We start from the raw sequence: 18,742 nt of genomic DNA on the forward strand, positions 1-18,742 counted from the left end.
TTCTTACTTTTCTCCTTTATTCCTTTATATAACTCAGTACCTTTTATATTTTTATTTTCTATTTCTTATTTTTATATTTTGTACATACTTTTATTTCTAAATTTATGCTGCTTTCTACTCTTGAATGGGAGCATATAGAGTATTTCTGATTCTGATTGATAAACAAAAATTACAGTGCTGATTTTGCAGGTATTTGGTCATAAACCAAAGTATTGGTCAAATTATAATATTGACCTGATGATGGCGCCGTTAGATGAAAAAATCGATTAAAATTCATCCTGAGGGGAATATAAATGTGTGTGCCAAATGGCAATCTATCAAATAATTGTTGAGATATTTCACTCCACAAATGTGAACTCCATGGTGACACGAGAGGAAATGTCAGGAGATACACCAAAGCATCTGGGAACCATGGATATGTGTAAAAAATGCCTTGGACCTCCATCCTATAGTTAGATATAGATATTTCAGTCTGGGCCTTCCCTCAAGGCTAAAAATGACAGCACTGATTCATTCACCTGCGTGCACCTATTTTTGTGCCCACATATTTTTGGAAGACTGCAGAAAAATTGCAGATGCATTTACTGTCACTGCTACTGGAATGTGGCTGCTCCTGTTTCAAAGAAAGGTACCAGTATGTATGTGGAAATCACCACTGTTATTCCCCACTGTAAACATCTGCCATTGTCATCCATCAGTATCTGCTATGGCAACAGACGGTGTCTTTCCATCACAGTTCATATCCATTTCCAAGTTTGACATATGTCATCATGATGTTTGAGATGTTTCCTTTGCCTCAGTGCACCATTTTGAGGACTTGGTGGCTGATATGCACCAAGTAATTCAGGTAGCAACTAGTGTATCAAAATTACAAACGCTGCTTTTGAGTTGAATACCAGCAAGTGTTGGATTTAAAAGAGGTCTGTCAGTCACTACAGAGGTACAAATGTCTTTGGCTTGTTTTGTCCGTATGTGTCCATTTTTAAAAACATGTCTCAACATCCAGCAGGGGTAGTACTCAATGTATCTAACTCAGAAACACAAGGATTTACTTCACACGTGGGGAAAAGAAGAATAGAATTAGGTTACTTATCATTTGTAATAAGGAGAATTAAAGAAGAGTGACAATGATATTTCAGAAAATGTTTTCAGTAGAACTGAAGCAAAATCAGTGAAAGGCCTATGTGATGGAATAATGAAATCCTCTGTTTGTTTTTAATGTCAAGGCTAGAACATACAGGACTTAATGCAACATGTACTGTATCATGAACATGAAAAAGCAGTGGTGGAAGAAGTTTCAGATCATTTACTGCAGTAAAAGTAACAATACCACAATGGAAATGATCAATTACAAGTAAAAGTCCTGCTTTCAAAGTTATATTTACCGAGAAGTACATACCTAAAACATACTCATTATGCAGTATGGCCCCAGTTAGTATTATTTTATTGGATCTTTATTATTGATGCATTAACATGGAAGCAGTACTTTTTAATGTTGAGCGTATTTTAACTGCTCTGAAATGTAGTATAAAGTAGCACAAAATAATAAAATGATATATACAATAAAGTACACTACTCGAGTAAGTTTACTTAGTTACTTTACACCACTGTGAAAAGTAAAGCATCAGATAAATGTGAGGTTTGTCGTGGTAAAGAAAATGTTGAGCATGTTCTGCTGGGATGTAAAAAGTTCAAGGCAGAAAGAGACAAATTTAAGATTAAGGTAGCAGGAATGGGGAGAAAGTGGAGTTTTAAAATGTTGGAGAAAAAGGACAATCAATGTAAGAATGTAAGCTGTAATTAACCTGGGTATCATCGTGACAGGATGGACGTCAGGACACTTCGGTACAGTAGGTGGCGGTATTCGCCGCTCTCGTTGGTTTGTAAGCCGTCATTAAAACTAAACTAGAAGAAAAAGAAAGCGGCTACTTCCGTGTAAATGTATGAATGACATAAACAACTTCCCTGTGTAGCTTGCTAGCCAGTAGCAACTGCATCTCAGTACAGTTGGTTGCCTGACGGCTTCTGCTACCATCAAGTTAGTCCAAATGGATTATACTGCAACTCAAAGTGGGTTCAGACAGCGTAAGTTACGTACGTGATATTATCGATCAAATCAGTATTTTATATTAACGGCCGGCTGCATGTGCACATTTTGTACTTGCTAGCCTTCTGGGATCCAACGTACGTTGGTGTCGCTGTTTTCAGCTGGTTGAGGCGAAAAACTTCACCAACACCAAAACGTTACATTTGGCCACCAAGTTCACCAACGGCTAACGTTAGCCAACGTGGAAGACTGTTTTGGCTAAATATTTGGCATGGCATTTGGCATTAGCAGCCGATAGCGTGCCCACAAACTATTAATAAACACAAGCTAAGTTACAAATGCTAACTAGCTAATTTACATAACGTTTCACTGGCTAGGGTGGCTAACAGTAGTAACCCCTCGTACTTACCCGGTGTCTGTAACTGTTAAATTAGGCTAGCTACATCTAATTTGTATCCCCTCTATGTGGAGGTGTCTGTGTAGTGGTTGTGGGATATATTTATGTTTACAGGCTGTTTAAGTCCGCCTGTGGTGATGTATTAAGCTAGTTTAATTTACGCGTTAGTGGTTTTATACGTTGACGTTGTTAGTTTAACGTTACGCATGTTAGCTAACGTTGAAGTTAAAGCGTTTCCAAGCTTCAATCTGGGGTAGTTTTCTATAATCAGGTCGACTGGTGAGCACCAAAGCCAAGGCACACTGTGTTGTTTTATAATGTAGAAATAACTAGGCTCATGTTGAGACTGTGTGTCAGGTTTGAAGTACTTGTGCTGTAAAGGTGTTTCTGTGTGCGGACCTAGCATACTGTAGGTTTTATGTCACATCCATCATATTGTTTTGCTGTCAGGTATGGTCGGTAAAGGAGGTCCGAACTAAAACAGTTTGTGGCTCTGTTAGGATGATGTAATCAGCTCGTGATAAGTGTGTGATAATGTTATTACTCCTTCAGGGAATAGAGTTATACAGCTATTTCTCCTGCACAAAGCTTTCATTTGTTTAGCTTTGTTTAAATGCATTTATATTTTGAGCTGATAATTATCAGCATGTCCACCGAGCAGTTTTTTTTAATGATGACTGGTCTTAAGTGTATGAATTTTAACAAACCTTTTGTGTTGTAACACAAAAGGCTTGTGATTTAGGGAAAGTTGGGTCAAGTCTCTTCATACAAACTGCTACTTACTACTATTGCTTGCTTTGCTAACTTTGCCCAATTTTTTCACACCCTAAATTTGTTTAACACATCTTTTATCATTTAACCACTCTCTCTTTTCATCCAGAGCCTAACATGCGTCTGAGGAATAGCTCGGTGGATGGTTCAGAAGGCAGCCAGCTGTTTGAGGATACCAGTGGAGCTGCAGCTGGACCACAGACTGGGTACAGGTGGGAGCCCTGCCAGCCAGGCTGAAGTTAGGCTGGATATTAAGCTGTTAAGACATAAAATACATAAATAGAATGTTAGTAACTTATTTACTTTCTGTTAATTCAGCTTCCCAGTTTGCATCATCTCCTCACAATAAATTTGACTATTTGTCTTTTTTTGAACTAATACGTCCATCATGTTTCAATTGATACATTTTCTTGTGATATTTTGGCAGGAACCAGCAGGCCGGGCCTCAAGCAGCAGGATTTCCTGGCCAGTCCATTCTGTCTGACCCCATGTCTAATCTGGCCATGGCGTACGGCAGCTCACTGGCATCCCAGGGAAGGGAAATGGTGGACAAGAATGTAAGACTGACTCATAACTATTTCCTTTGAATGATTCTGCTTGCAAAAGGGCTCCCTCAAAATGGTCTCAAAAGCAAAAGCAGGCTGAACAGAAAGGCCACATTAAATGATCGTCCATCAAATAATGCACGTGTGTGTGTGTCTGTGTGCGTGTCTGTGTGCTTGCTTGTTTCAGCTGGACAGGTTCATCCCAATTTCTAAACTGAAATACTACTTTGCCGTGGATACAGTGTACGTGGGGAAGAAGTTGGGCCTTCTAGTTTTCCCTTACATGCACGAGGTAAGTCTGCTTACACCTGCTAAATGTACGTTATTCTGTTATGCTTGCCACATTGCACAGGCAGAGGTAAACCTGTGCATGAGAAAATATGTAGATTTTTCTTTGTGGGCCTCTGAGGTTTCCCTTATATGCTCCAGGTTGAGATAAAAGACCTGCTTGTCGTTCTGCCTGAAGCTGTTGTAGTTCAAATTTCCTGAAAAAGTAATCCAGACCATAGAGTACGTTTTTTTTTTTTAGATGAGATGTTGTGTGGACTCAGCAGAAGTCAACCAGGAATCTATCTATAGTGTTGAAATATTCAGGACTTTACCTGTGAAACACTACATGCTCTCAGCCCAAAGTTTAGTCCGTAAGGATTTAGTAAGTTGTGCATTTGTGATGATGTGTGTGTTGCAGAACTGGGAGGTGAGCTACCAGCAGGACACTCCTGTGGCTCCGCGCTTTGATGTGAACGCTCCTGACCTCTACATTCCTGCCATGGGCTTCATCACATACGTCCTGGTGGCTGGACTGGCCCTTGGCACACAGAACAGGTACACATGCATCCGTGTTTTTATCAAAGTGATGCAGCAAAGACACGCTGATCTAATGCTTTATGATTTTTATCGAAGCAGTGATCATTATAACATTATAAATCCATTTAGTTGATTGCTAAATGGTACTAAAATTGAAATCCCTGCATATATTTTCAGCTTGATAATAGATCATTTTGTACCACCTCACATTGATGATGGACACGTTCTAAACTAGGGTCTGCTATAGAGTTCACAGTATATAAATCTGTAGAGACTCTTGTCCACCCTTCAGGTTTTCTCCAGAGCTGCTGGGAGTTCAGGCCAGCTCAGCGTTTGTGTGGCTGATCATGGAAGTCCTGGCAGTCCTGCTGTCGCTCTACCTTGTGACCGTAAACACCGACCTCACGACCATAGACCTGCTGGCCTTTTCTGGCTACAAATATGTTGGGTATGTACAGCATCTTCCTATGTTTCACCAGCTCCACCCTCTGCTGCCTCTCACCTCCCTTCATCACTCTGTAGACCTTTTATTTTGCTCAGTTGTTTATTCTTTTCTTAGTTAGGATGTTATACCTAAGCTGTGGCTGTGTATCTCTTCTGTCTTTTTCTTTAGGATGATCATAGGGGTAGTAGCAGGCCTGTTGTTTGGGAGGCCAGCGTACTATCTCTCTCTACTGTGGTGCTGTGCTGCCATCTTTGTCTTTATGGTGAGTAGCAGCATCTACTAACTCGTGAGAGTTTTAATTATTGATCTTAACAGACAAAATCAAATTCTAAATAAAAGCTTTCCTGTAATTGCACATATGTACTGAAGTCAAGCTAACACAAGACATGCTGTAATTTCACACCCTCTCTTTTCACTTTCAACTCTCACATTCTTTCATCTTATTATTTTACCATACTCTTACCCTCCTGACCCCCATCACAACCCCTCTTCACACATACACATAAACTCAGTGGCCACTTTATTAGGTACACCTGTCGAATCTAATGCAGTTAAATTAGAGCTGCAACGATTCCTCGACTATTCAATTAGTCAAACGAAAGAAAATTAAATAAGAGACAATGAAGAGTCTTTGGGTTTTGGACTGTTGGTTGGACAAAATTTTGAAAATGTCACTTTGGGCTCTGGGAAATTGTGATTTCACAATTTTCTGATATTTTATCGACTGAATGATTAAGCAATTAATCTAAATCAAATACAACAGTTATATAGCCATAATTTTTTTGTTTACAAAGCCCATGTTCAGTTTTTGTTAACATTGTCAGATCATCATTGTCAATTACATGTAGAGGTTGTAGTTTAAGGTGGTGTTAAACAGTCAGCCTGTTCACACATGTTGTCCTTTCTCATGTCAAATCTCCAAAGAAGAAAATAGATAATCAATCTTTAATGGGTCTCTCCTCAGATCCGCACTCTGCGTCTGAAGCTGTTATCTGAGGCGGCGGCGGAGGGGAGGCTGGTGAGAGGAGCCAGAAACCAGCTGAGGATGTACCTCACCATGTCTATAGCAGCAGCACAGCCCATCTTCATGTACTGGCTCACCTACCACCTCATCAGATAAAACCTGGAACACACTCATTGTGTAGAAGATGAACTTGGCGGTCCGAATGCCATCTCACCCCCTTAATACACTCTCTCACACACACACACACACACACACACACACACACACACACACACACACACACACACACACACATCAAAGAAGCTGGACTTGGATGAAACACACAACGGTCTCTTCCCAGACATAAAGACACAAATACACATTCACAAGACTCACTCCATGTATGATGGAGCAAAAACAACACATGTTACGATTAAGAGAGGATGTGAGGCGTCACTGCCTTTTCTCTCACAGCACAGCCCCACAACATTGGTATTGCCTTTTTTTTTGTCTTTTTTATGTTCTGTCATCAAAAGGTTGTAGCAAGAGCAACTGGCTTTAAGTTGTTTTTCTATACTGTGTAATTATTTGTTTGTAATTATATTTTTTAGGAATATTTAAGTATGTATGTTTGTGTATAACTTAAGTATTATCGCAGATATTTCTCGTCTGAAGTCTCATAAGTGGTTTTTCTGAGCTGGCAGAAAGAAAAAGCACACAAACCGTCCATTTAATGAAAATTCAGGTTTAAAAGTGATCAAGTGTCTCTGCTTTGATGTTTGACTCCCTGGTCCTACTGTTTGGATCTGGAAACAACGGTTCTCTAACTGGTGTGTAAATGTGGGTGTAGCACCGCCTCCATTTGATCTGTTTAATCTTTTTGTATGTGCTTTGACTTGTATGAGCTTTGCTGCCTGACTTGAATAGAAAGTGTGTAAGCCACATTAAGGGTTTAGACCTCACAATGAAATGTTGAGTTGACTTTGATATCCTTTTAAAAAAAAACAAGTAAATCGTTTACTGCTTTTCATATTGAAAGTCAGATGAAATAAAGAAAGGGATGAGGTGGTCTGTTCTGTGAAAATTGTTTTAGTCGCTTTGAGATACTTGAAATATTTAAATGTCAGAAGTGCTTTCTTGTGCTTTAATGTGTTTGTAAATTATCTAATGTCACTATGAAACAAGCTGTCCAATGCTAACTCAAACCAGGGTGGGATTCACATTCACTTAAATTAATTCAGGAAACTATTAAAGTCAGGATTTTTGCATTTTCCCTCGGATGAAATGTTTGGTGAATGCTGAAACGCTTATCTCAGTTAATTGAGGTGCCAATAAAAACTAAAAACAAAGTGCTCATAATAATCCTGAAGTTGCAGCATCTCATTAAGAATGACTGATTCTATGTAGCAGGCAAGTTAGACACATTTGTTGTCGTGATGAATCATGAATGGACCTCGGCCCTGACGGTCAAAGTAAGTAAACAACCTCTCAAATCAAGCCACTGAGATATGATGACTGGTGAATAAAATTTGACTTGGAGCCGCTGAAGTGTAAGTTGTGTTTTATGTGCTCAAAATGTGCTCTTGTCTGTTTTTTGCAGCTAAATGTGGATGAGGAGGCACGAATCCTTGAGCACAGCAAACTAAAAAGTCATCTTTTTATCCTTCTACAGGCCTTCAAGTTTTTAAGATAAATGTTTGCACTTTTTAATTTGATGTGAATATTAGGTCTGCAGTTAACTATAAAATCAAGAATGGTATTTTATTAAAGATAATGTCTAGCTGACTAGAGAATGGAATAAACCAGGAAATAACCATTAGAAGATTGTGTTCATTAAAATTACTTCATTTTCAACATAATAAACTGCAAGCCGGTACTGCAAACAAAGACATGTATATTATTATGTTCTTAAAGATACAATGAGCAAAAGCATAGATCTTTCCTGAATACCACACATTTCTATTGTTTTTTTATAAGATTTTCTTAAGATTTAAGCTTGTGAAACAGGAACAGAAAGAGGACTTCATGCTATAAATATCAAAATAGTGAGGTTCTCATCTCAGTACAGCGGACCTAAGCAGAAGTATAGCAGTGACCTAACAACTACTGACTTTATACACACTGAAGTTTTGGCCCAATATCCACCCCTCTTTCATGTGATCTGGATACTTCATAACAGTGATTTTATTTACGATATGAACTCTAATAGTTAAAAAAAATAATACTAATTGTTACGTATTAAATGACAGCACATAGGCTGCTGATCTACTCCTGTTATGTCCCTTCATAACTTTATAACATTACTATGGACCCCAGGTTAGAACTTCCTTCATGACATTGATATTGCAGTTAGGGATAAGTACTGAAACCGGATTAAAGTATTAAACGGAAATATTAAAGACTGTGGTATCGATAAGCTCTGACATCTCCCGTCCACCTCAAGTATGTTACCTTATGTATGCTAGCAGCCTAGAACCCACACGTAGTTAACTAAATTATACAGCTGATTGTTCAGCTATAAATATGAGTGCGTCTTAACAATACCCATCGCTAATTGCAGTGTCTACATTTGAAAGAAAAAAAGCATTACATCTGGCAGATTGTAGATACACAAAATCCCCAAAACTAACTGGAAACAACATAATGTGGGTGATTTCAATAAGCCTTCATAACTTCAGCCTGCAGGGTCTTCTTTCCAGAAGCGTCTGTTGTGATCGATAGCCTGAAGGAGCCTGGTCTGCATTGTCCTCTCGACTGGATACCTCTGGTAGATGGGCAGTAGTAACAGAAAATGACAGGTGAGGGATTCTGGCAAGTGGAGGTCAGTGGAGTCGGGCAAGACAGCGACTTTCATCTTGATGCTCTCCATACCCTGGAAGGGCACACGGTCGCAGCCAGTGAGGAACACTGGCGACAAAAACAAGACAGAGATGATGTTAAATGACCTGAGCATCTTAAATGAATTAAAGAAACCTTTGTAGAATGCCAAGGGAACATCTACACTTTCCCTCTCAGCTCTTCATTAAGTCTGAAACTGATGAGACAGTACAGCTCTGCTGTAAAGTAAAACTTGACATGACAACAGGCACAATCATGTACGACACTTACAAAAAAACTTCTTCTTTTCCTCTGCTGTCAGTTTCTCAAACACCTCCCAGAAGGTAACGATGTTTGGGTGCCCAGCATGGTAGTCTCCTTCATAAACTGTGTTCTGTTTGGAAAAATAAAAAACAAACAAATATAAGTAGAAATATAACATAATATAATATATAAGTATATATAATATATATAACAAGGGCTGGTGCTTTTACATGTTGTATCCCAGTTACTGTAAACCATGTGCAGTGGTGGGGAAGAAAAAATACATTTCTGATGTACTTGTACTTTACTTCAGTATTTTCATTTTTTACTTTTACTCCACTACAATTCAGAAGGAAATATTTACTCCACTGCATTTATCTGACAGTTAGTTACAAGGTCCTTTTAAAATTAAGAGTTTACATAAAAAATCCAACGCAAAGATTAAACCTGTGGTTCCCAATCTTTTTGGCTTGTGACCCCATAGAAAAAAAGCATTTAGTCATATATATATATATATATTTACAGACCTGCTTGAACATGTCCCAGTCGTAGTTTTCTTGGCCCACCATCACTGCTTGCAACTCCTCCGGCTGGAAGAACTCCAACACGTCGATGTCACACACCTTGATGAACCCCTTCCTGAACGCTTCGAACACTCTCTCCACTGATTGGTTGAACGCGTAGTTGGCGAAGGCGGCTACGAACTCTTTCCTAAAAAGAATTTAAAAGTGCTGATAAATTGTCCAAAGATCTTCCCTCACCACTACAAGACTCTATTTATGTAAATGTTCTTTATATAATCCAAGTATTGTTGCGCTGCTGACAGTTTTAACTCTGATGCATGTTTGACTGTATCAATCAGTCATGTCGCAGCACAGAGCCACTAACTTTAAACTGCTTGATTTTCAGCCGACATGACAATGGATAATTATGTGTTAGTCGACAGTACACATCAAATGTGAAAATACAGGCATACTCTTCTGAATAAATAGATATATTGTCAGTTCAAAGTTATAAATAATGCAAAATGACCATTACTGATTGAGTTTAATCCACCCTGTGTTTGAACATACCTGTTCGACCACGTGACAAGTTTTCCAGGTTCTGTCGGATCAAGCTCAACTGTCTCACCACTCCAGGTCACCTGTGATGAATAATAATCACAGGTAGATTGGAGTATTGCAACAACACGAGTAGGAAACAGAGTCGAAGTACGAAATAACACCGGCTGTCATTCTAACTATGATTTAGTAAACCTACAGTGAAAGTTGTATCCAGCTTATCAACTTCCCCAGGAGGGTAGTCCTCCAACACGCACCGCAAAGACCTGAAGACATAACAAAAGATCACTTTCACATATCTGCACGTCACCTATAAAGTGTTTCAAATCACAACTACTAAACAGACTATATGACTGCTGTTAATCAAGGTGACAGAAGAACTGCTGTAGAAAATCTTACTCTCCCACTACAGGTTCAAACTCCCTCAGGTCATCCAGTGAGGGTTTGATGCGAAGCAGCTTCTTGAAGAGAACCAGTGGGAAGGGCAGGTGGACAATGTTGCCGTTGTAGAGAGCCAGGCCGCACAGAACGCCAAACAGGAAGTAAGTCTTCTCCTCGACTTTTGGCTGTTTGGTTGTTAATGAAAACACAATTGGGATTTATTACAGTTCAACATCTGTCCAAGTCTTCACAGGATGATGATAAGGTCAAATGTACAGTATGTGTTGCTTTAACTTTTACATCTCCAGCCTGTTTGTTTAAGAGCGCATTAACTGAATTCATGGTCTTCTTACCTTGGGAGGGAACCAGGCCAGAGTCTGACTCTCGTTGTACATGAACATTTCAGACTCGGGAGATGTCAGCTCATTGAACACATGCAGGAAGAAGTCCCTTTTGTTGACATTCATCACGTTTCTGTCATCCACAAATTTCACCTAGGAAGCATAGAATACTTTTTTGAAGGTACTATATTTAACAATTTACATGTATGAACTTTTTATTGCCATGTGTGAACAGATTGTAACGTCACTTAAAAAATAAGACCCTAACCCTATTTGCTCGGTTGCATACTGATTTCTATGTAAAGGACTCGGGACGTTATGCATATCCATGCTCAACTTCCCTGACATCCACTTGTAACAAATGACAGGAACGGTTTGTTTGCCCCAAATGACGTCGGTCTCCTAAGAAAGTCAATGCGTTGTTGTACTTTGCTACGGATACAATCTATATGTGCAAGTGTTGATGAAGTTCTACTCATACCTGGGACTCAAATAGCCTCTGCGGCTGCGTTTTTGACCTTTTTTTTGTCTCTTGTGAGTCCCACAACTAAGTGCAAGGCTAAATCAACAGAGTACCCCTTAAATTAACCTGGAATGAAGTAATATAAACACAAAAGCTACCAAACTTAGCTTCAGAACACTAAAGCTGGCAACATTTTGATTTACCAGAAGCTCCCTTCGGAAGGCGCAGTGGTCAGCCGCACCGAGCTGTCTGAAGGTGTCCTCGACCAGGTGAGCTCGTCTCAGAGTTAGCTGGAAGACCGGCGCATGGGAGCCCGGGGGTTTTACCCACAATTCATTAGGCCACGCCAAAGCTAAATAATAAAGGAAATGCTCTGCTTCCTGTAATTACAAAACCTTTCATTATAAAGAAATCTCCTACCAGATGGAAATGAATGCTCAAATTAAACAACAGCAGCCATATTATGTGGTATCATTAATGTAGACCTTCAGTAAAATGTTTACAATCTATTTTTAAAAACATACTGTACCTTCATTATCCATGCAACGATGTTAAAGACCGCCACTTTGTGAACCAGAGTTAACAGGAATGGGTAGCGGCAGAAAATGGCAGGTGTGTTGACGTCATCCTTTAAGAAAATAATTGCTGATTAACCAAGAAATCATTTCAGCAATAAGCGGTCCAACAGAAAATTACAACTATTCAGCTTCCTGGGTACTGTATGTTTTTACCTCCACTTTAGAAAATCTCAGCCAAAGAGAGACGTCCTCGAGTGGCTGGACATTATCTCTGATTTCCTCTACATAAAAGGTGCTGAGTGGGACTTTGTAGGACTTTCCAGATTTGTTTGCCTGTGACAAATACACAAATTACAAAAAACAAAATAACAGTTACACACTACATAGAAAAAATATATTTATACAGTGATGTGTCAAAAATGCCAGACCTTCAACGGACAATGGTGGTCAGACAGTTTTGAGCTATGGTAACTTGTGATGGGCATTAGTCAATATTTGTCACATTTTGTAGGCTAAACAATTCAATCACTTATTTTCAAAAAGTTCAAGAGTTCATTCTGATCACAGAAAAGAACAAATATTGTGCCAAAATTATATTGTCTAACACAAGGTAAAATCAACCCTCCAGCCACTTGTCCAGATTCAGTATAGATTAGGGGTCAAGTTTATGAGTTTCGTCCCAGGATAAATTATTTCCTTTCATCCAAAATTCAAAACATATAATAGATCTGGCACTAAACCCACAGATGATTGACATAACAACACACAGCACTGACCTTGTAGAGTAGCTTGAGGACTTCCAGCAGGTATTTCACTCCTGGGTAGTGAGTTACCAAGAGGCCATTTTTTAGCATGAAGGCCAGGGCATTTTTGAACACTAAGATGTGCTTCATTAGTATGGAGGGTGTCAGGGAAGACCACCAGCCTTCTGCAGAACAAAAAACACTTACTGTGTGTATACATATATATATTCACATTTTAGGACTTGTACAGCATATATCAAGTTATTAAAAAACAGTTTTACCTACTGATGACCTTGTATAGTTATATATTGTACATTTAGCAAATCGAGGGAAATAGAAACTTTTAATTAAAGTGAAACATTTTGTGACATTTGTCAATACTGTACAGTAAGCCCAAGGATCATTTCATATCTCCCCAAACCTGTGACAAAAACACTTTGGACAAAAACAATAAAGTTTGCTGTGGTTGTTTACTTAGTGTTGCCCGATTCTTCTCACTCAGATCTGCAATAATGATAGCCAACGTCAACACCCCCGACATGACATTAGAGTCCTCTTGGAGAAGAGGACACGTCAGCAGAATCAGGATGATCTCCGGTGACTTCACGGCAGTTCTTGAAGCGAAAAGCAAGTTCATCAGGAGGGTTAGGTCTACCTGCATGGAGAAGAGTTCTGTGAGATAATGTTTACATGTGTTTGTTTGTAAATGAATAAATCAGTACAAAATGTCCATGTTCAAAAGAGATTGAGAGCCTGATAGGCAACACATTACAGGGGGACTAGTTTTCTCATTCAGTCGATTTATGTCCTAAGCAAAAGAGCAATCTAATTTATGTTCTTAACTGATTGTTTGATCCCTGGTATTGCCAGCAGCTTGTCAAAAGCTCGGCTAGCAGCCTCAAGGTCCACTGTCAAGGCACCTGCTTCTGATGGAGGTCCACTGACACCAAAAGCAAATCATTAAAACAAAGTGGTAGTGCCAATATGGGTAAATGACATTCAGATGATCTTTTAATTCTAAATCTCACACTCTTACATCTTACATTCTTATCATCATAACTAAACATCACAGACTGTGGCAGCCAATAGAAAAAGGACTCACTTCGCCTTCGTGAAACTTGCAACAAGACTTGAACTTGTCGTAAACATCGATAATATTTCCCTGTTGAATAAAGAAAGAAAGGTGGAGTCTTGCAAACACAGTAGTTACTGCATATGAGAATTATATTTCATATGTGCATAACATAACACAATTATGAAAAAAGGACCTCTTCGCCTGTGCGTCGTCATGTCTCATTGACAGCCATTTTGTCTCATCAAGCCGACCAGTTATCTGTCTTCGGTCCAAGCTCTTAAAAGACAGACATTAGATATAACTTTAAAGCTAGCCAGACCTAACGAACGTGACAAAATAGTAATTTAACCTTAAAAGTCATCTGAACAGTTCTTAAATCTCTTAAATCCAGGTAAAGAAAAATCAGTTTTACGCCAATGTGCTTACTATGAAAATGTGTAAAGTATTTAAATAGTTGTACACATTACCTGTGTAGGTGAAGCGTAAGTGAAGTTTGTATTCCACCCAGCCGATATTTTCAAGTCTGCTTAAACAAATAATAAAAACACATTTACAAATGTCATTTAAATGCTAGTCTTATAAAAGCTTTTACCATAACAGAACACAAGTTCCTTTTCAAATCAATATACTGAAATATCTATTTAACTGAATATTTTACTGCCAACTGTCTAAGAATAAGGACCATCTTTAACTCAAAACTTCATCTAATAAGAACCTTTGGCTGCCATGTAACTACAGCGGAGGAGCTGCTCTGCTTCATTACTTAATTTACTTTACCTTTGGGTAAGGCTGCTGCACTGTCAGTGGTCCATGGAAGTTGTACCAGAGTGGGACTCAGACTTTCCCCTAGGCGTCCATTCCCAATTTGACCTTTGGCGCCATTGCCAAAAGCCCACAGCTGGCCAGAGGAGCCCAAAACCAGAGTGTGACGTCTGGGAGACAGGAAAGAAACTTAATATGATATAAAAAAAGTATTTTATAAAGTAATGGTACATCTCAAGTTAGCTATTGTAAACGTGACTTTATGCCAAAATTAAAAGTCTGCCTTGTCTAAATTAAAACACAGTTTCAGGGTTCACGTAAGCACGCTCCGAGTCTTCACCTGCCACATGAAATCTGTGAGGCGGGTCCGCCCAGACTGTCGACCAGTCTGGGTCTCACTTCATCGGCAGAGGAGTTGTGACCGAGCTGACCGTGGCGTCCCTCCCCAAAAGTGAAAACCTCGCCCTCCTAGAAGTCACAGCATCACAATATCATATTAGACTGTAATTACCTTTACAATGTGATCATGAAATCAAACCAACATATGTAGCTGAGAGGCGGGCAGGTTTGTACCTTTGTTAACACAGCAGAGTGTGCCTCTCCACAGCTTATGAAGGAGACACCCAGAGGCCTGAGGGCAGGTACCATACAGATGTTGAACCTGCCTGTTTAAGATGGAAAGAATGATGATGCATATAATGAGCTCGGATAAATTTGATGTAATCGGGAGGTTGATGTGAGGTTAATAACCCAAACAAAAACACAGTTAACAACACTTTCTGTTGCTCTGAAGGCATTTCCAGAATCCGCAACCATCTCGATGAAAAAATATGTAGTTTGCAACACGATGAAAATGATCGTTAACCTGTTTTCCAAGTTGCGACTAGTTGAAGTTGTTCTAATCCAAACAAAGATGAAAGCTGGAAATTCAAAAGTTGTATTACCATTTACAGTTGTCTTTATTGATGCTATCTGACATTATTTTATATTTTCATACAACATTTATACTTTGTGTCTTATAAAATTGCCATAGACATCATTTTGGTTACCTAGATAAGAAATTGAGTCACAACTTGGGAAATGGCAACTCACGACAGTTCATATTTATTATTAATTATTTTATTTAGTGTAGCTGCTTTTACAAGTGTTAAACCTCAAAAGCCCAAAACCGCAAACAAACAGCCACTTTTAAAAATATAAAACTGCAGCTGTTACTTTCTTCGCCTGTAGGTGGTGCAGCTTGACGAATGAGCTCCACCTCTATGGACGATCTGCTGCTGGCGAAATGTGAACAAGTGAGTTTGTGAGTTAAAGTCAATTATTTGTACCATTCTCGTCCACCCTGTTGAGCCCCAGCTGGCCAGATTTATTGGCCCCACAGCAGTACACCAGGCCTGGGAGCGTGAGGAACAGAGAGTGGGTCGCTCCGGCTGAAACCTGGGTCACCGCTACGCCGGTCAACGCGGTCACCACGTCAGGTACAAACTGCCGTGACACCTCCTTCCCCAGGCCCAGCTGACCGTGACTGTTTGAACCCCACGAGAGGACATCTCCTCCTGGAGAGTGGACAATAGTGGAGAAAAAATCATTTAAACACACTGATTTAATATTAATACAATTGTATGGTGTCTGTACACTTTTTCAGAAGAAATTAAAATCAAACAAATTAAACATCCACTCCACAGGGGAAATTATTGATTATTATGATGTGTTGTTCTTGAGTTAATGCTAACAATAGTGTGTCTGCACCTCTACATACACACCTAAACACAAGCAAATAGAAATGGACTGAGTTTCTTAATTAAAACTTAATTGTCAGGTCTCTTGGGATTGAAATGTCTTTTTTTTTTTACTGGATTATTATTATTACAGCTGAGTTTTCTTGAAGCACTACTTTATCATGTCTGCAGGGAATTGGAAAACTGGATTTGGCTCAGTGACGTAGTGTCATATGAAATCGAAACCAAATCATAACTATATTACACATAATTAAACATTACTATTAATACACAATTAGAGCTGGTGCTGTTCCATATTAACACACAAGGACGTCATCTGTGTGTTCAGTGTCTTACCTTTAGTCAGCGCCAGGGAGTGGGAGTTCCCACAAGCAACTTGAATCACTGGTATTGGTATGGGTATAGGCACCCGACTGCATGTTGATGAAGAATAGGTTAAAAAATGTAAAAAGCTGCCCCTCAGTGAAAAGTCTGCATATATTCATATATTCCACAGACTGAGATCTTGCCTTATTCTGTGATGGTTGCGCAGTAGATGCGGTAAAATGCCCAGCTGTCCGTCCTCTTCCGCCCCCCAGGAGAACACCCATCCAGATGCACACACAGCCAGACAGTGATCCCTACCACAAGCCATCGACACCACATCACTCAGCCCCTCCACACGACCTTCAACAGGATGACAGAGAATTGCGACTCAGGCGTGGCTCAGGTGCGGTGTGTCATGCAGAGCAGTGGTTCCCAACCTTTTTCACCACTGTACAAACACGGACCCAGGTTGGGAACCACTGATCTAGAGATTTTGAATCTCGCATGTTGTTTCTGTGCGACACACGCGGCTCTCAGCAAAAAACAGACAATGAAAATGATCTGTTGATAGTCATACTGACATCATACCAGCAGCATTACACCTTTCACTACAGTTTCAACCTCAATGACGTCACTTTTGCCCTTCATGTGTATTGAATATCCAAAAATACATTTAGACTAGTAAAAATGTCATTTTGGATATGTACAACTGCAATTCTACTAGGAAAAATACAATTGCGGACATCTGTATAAATATTGTGGATATATTCATAATTGTAATTCTTCCTATCCAGAATGTTGAATTAAATGAAGAATGAACGTAACTGTGACTGTTGACGCAGTGTTTTGACGTGTGGGTGACCATGGCTGTGTATGAAACCGCCTACTACATACTACCGATAAACGCAGTATGTACTACATACTGGTATTTTTGACATACTGCATACTACATGCTACATTTTTGCCAAATCAGTACATACTTCTAATATAGTAGGAGATTTTGAATACAGCTTCTGCCTTATTTTTTTCCCCCATGGCCTTTGAGTGAAGTCCCACCCCAATTCATCTTCAATTGAACTTTGACTAGTAAGAATGTCATTACAGATATCTCTAATCACCAGTCTGACTAACAAGAATATAGCTCTGACTAGGAGAAATGCTATTATGGATATCAAAATTGTAATTGTGGATAGTCAATGATTTTGCATTGCAATGTTTCTAGTCATAATTCTAATTGTAGATATCTGAAATTGCATTTTTACTAGTCATTATGCCAACTGTGGATATCCGTAATGCCATTTTTACTGGTCACAATGTATTTTGAATGTACATTCAAAATTACATTATGGATATCTGGAATTAAAATTATGACTAGTAAGAATTGGATGGTGGATATCCAGAATGTTCTTCCTAGATATTTGGATGTCTGAAATTGAAAGCCTAAAACACATGAATGGCAAAAGTGACGTTATTTGTCCTGGGAAGACTGTCATAGTCATATCATATCTGAAATGTTCTTTTGGACTAGGAAGTGCTGAATTACAGATATCTGCAATGTATATCCAGTCAAGCCATTAGATGTTAAAACGGCCACTTATACAGTTTAAGGATTTTAAGATATCTTAAATGTAGTTTTGACTAGTACAATCAAAGTTGTCATTGTGGATATCTTTAATTACCATTCTGATTAGGGAGAAATGCTATTATGGATATCTAAAATGTAATCACAGACAGGAGTGGCCAGTCTCAGACAGCGTCAACACGAACGAGGCAGACGCTGTCTGTTTAGTTAACTTTCGTTGCCTGGGATGACATGAAGGAAACGAAACTGAAACTACGCTCAGGTAATTAGCCTGCGTGATGAATGCGGTGACTCACATGACATGACTCACTCGATGGATGCGTTACATTTATGTTGTCAGACAAAGTGAACAAGATAAAGTTAATTCTCGGATGAAATAGTCTTGACAGACTCGTGACAAAATGGCCAAAGGAAGTCAATGAATCCTGCAGTTAAATGTAAAACAATGTTGTCTCGATTATTCTGCTGCCTTTTCAAAAAAAACATCACCACCCTCACTCACCTGGTGTCCTTCCGTCGTCCCGCTTCTCTCGCCCAAGTTGTCCCTGTGAGTTATGTCCACATGATAACACGTTTCCATTCCTGGTGAGGAATAAAGTGTGCTCGTCCCCACAGCAGATGTCGGTTATATCCCCGTGGACAGTCCAGGACGCCGGACTGAGGGCTGTCCGTGGACCAAACTGTCCGCTGGAGCTGTCTCCCCAACAGTGCAGATGCACCATGTCTCCACCTGCA

The 18,742-nt window shown here is 39.4% G+C and overlaps 2 protein-coding genes across 4 annotated transcripts; one reads left to right on the top strand and one right to left on the bottom strand.

The window, feature by feature from the left end:
* Positions 1-1,996: 1,996 nt before the first annotated feature.
* Positions 1,997-6,242, top strand: yif1b (Yip1 interacting factor homolog B (S. cerevisiae)). Of its 3 annotated transcripts, none has more exons than XM_070905759.1 (8): positions 1,997-2,085; positions 3,325-3,427; positions 3,643-3,772; positions 3,948-4,052; positions 4,449-4,585; positions 4,860-5,015; positions 5,181-5,274; positions 5,977-6,242. In XM_070905759.1, exons 1-8 carry the CDS (start codon positions 2,049-2,051, stop codon positions 6,130-6,132), a joined length of 918 nt encoding a protein of 305 aa, XP_070761860.1. In that variant the 5' UTR covers positions 1,997-2,048; the 3' UTR covers positions 6,133-6,242. The 3 variants fall into 3 exon arrangements, with proteins under 3 accessions (XP_070761860.1, XP_070761861.1, XP_070761862.1); XM_070905760.1 differs by having other exon boundaries at positions 3,325-3,421; XM_070905761.1 differs by having other exon boundaries at positions 2,049-2,094.
* A 1,551-nt stretch (positions 6,243-7,793) lies between these two features.
* LOC139285058 (probable E3 ubiquitin-protein ligase HERC6) lies at positions 7,794-18,729 on the bottom strand. The gene is made up of 23 exons (XM_070905496.1): positions 18,510-18,729; positions 16,629-16,785; positions 16,456-16,532; positions 15,709-15,936; positions 14,954-15,045; positions 14,721-14,848; positions 14,396-14,550; positions 14,086-14,144; positions 13,812-13,894; positions 13,646-13,705; positions 13,387-13,483; positions 13,018-13,198; positions 12,577-12,728; positions 12,014-12,133; positions 11,812-11,910; positions 11,486-11,662; positions 10,832-10,972; positions 10,497-10,663; positions 10,297-10,363; positions 10,110-10,180; positions 9,564-9,747; positions 9,064-9,166; positions 7,794-8,862 (listed from the first exon to the last, which is right to left on the bottom strand). Exons 1-23 carry the CDS (start codon positions 18,727-18,729, stop codon positions 8,630-8,632), a joined length of 3,051 nt encoding a protein of 1,016 aa, XP_070761597.1. The 3' UTR covers positions 7,794-8,629.
* Between the last annotated feature and the right edge of the window lie 13 nt (positions 18,730-18,742).

Source organism: Enoplosus armatus, chromosome 5 (assembly GCF_043641665.1).
Source record: "Enoplosus armatus isolate fEnoArm2 chromosome 5, fEnoArm2.hap1, whole genome shotgun sequence".
In the NCBI taxonomy this organism is placed as follows: Eukaryota; Metazoa; Chordata; class Actinopteri; order Centrarchiformes; family Enoplosidae; genus Enoplosus; species Enoplosus armatus.

Excerpts from the sequence above, each read along its gene's own strand:
- LOC139285058 (XM_070905496.1), bottom strand. The coding sequence starts at position 18,729 with ATGGTGCATCTGCACTGTTGGGGAGACAGCTCCAGCGGACAGTTTGGT. Across the intron at positions 14,849-14,953 it reads ACTCTGCTGTGTTAACAAAG|GAGGGCGAGGTTTTCACTTT; the intron begins GTACAAACCTGC and ends TGTGACTTCTAG. Across the intron at positions 13,199-13,386 it reads TACCAGGGATCAAACAATCA|GTAGACCTAACCCTCCTGAT; the intron begins GTTAAGAACATA and ends TTCTCCATGCAG.
- yif1b (XM_070905761.1), top strand. The coding sequence starts at position 2,049 with ATGGATTATACTGCAACTCAAAGTGGGTTCAGACAGCGTAAGTTAC. Across the intron at positions 3,428-3,642 it reads GGACCACAGACTGGGTACAG|GAACCAGCAGGCCGGGCCTC; the intron begins GTGGGAGCCCTG and ends ATATTTTGGCAG. Across the intron at positions 4,053-4,448 it reads TTTTCCCTTACATGCACGAG|AACTGGGAGGTGAGCTACCA; the intron begins GTAAGTCTGCTT and ends TGTGTGTTGCAG.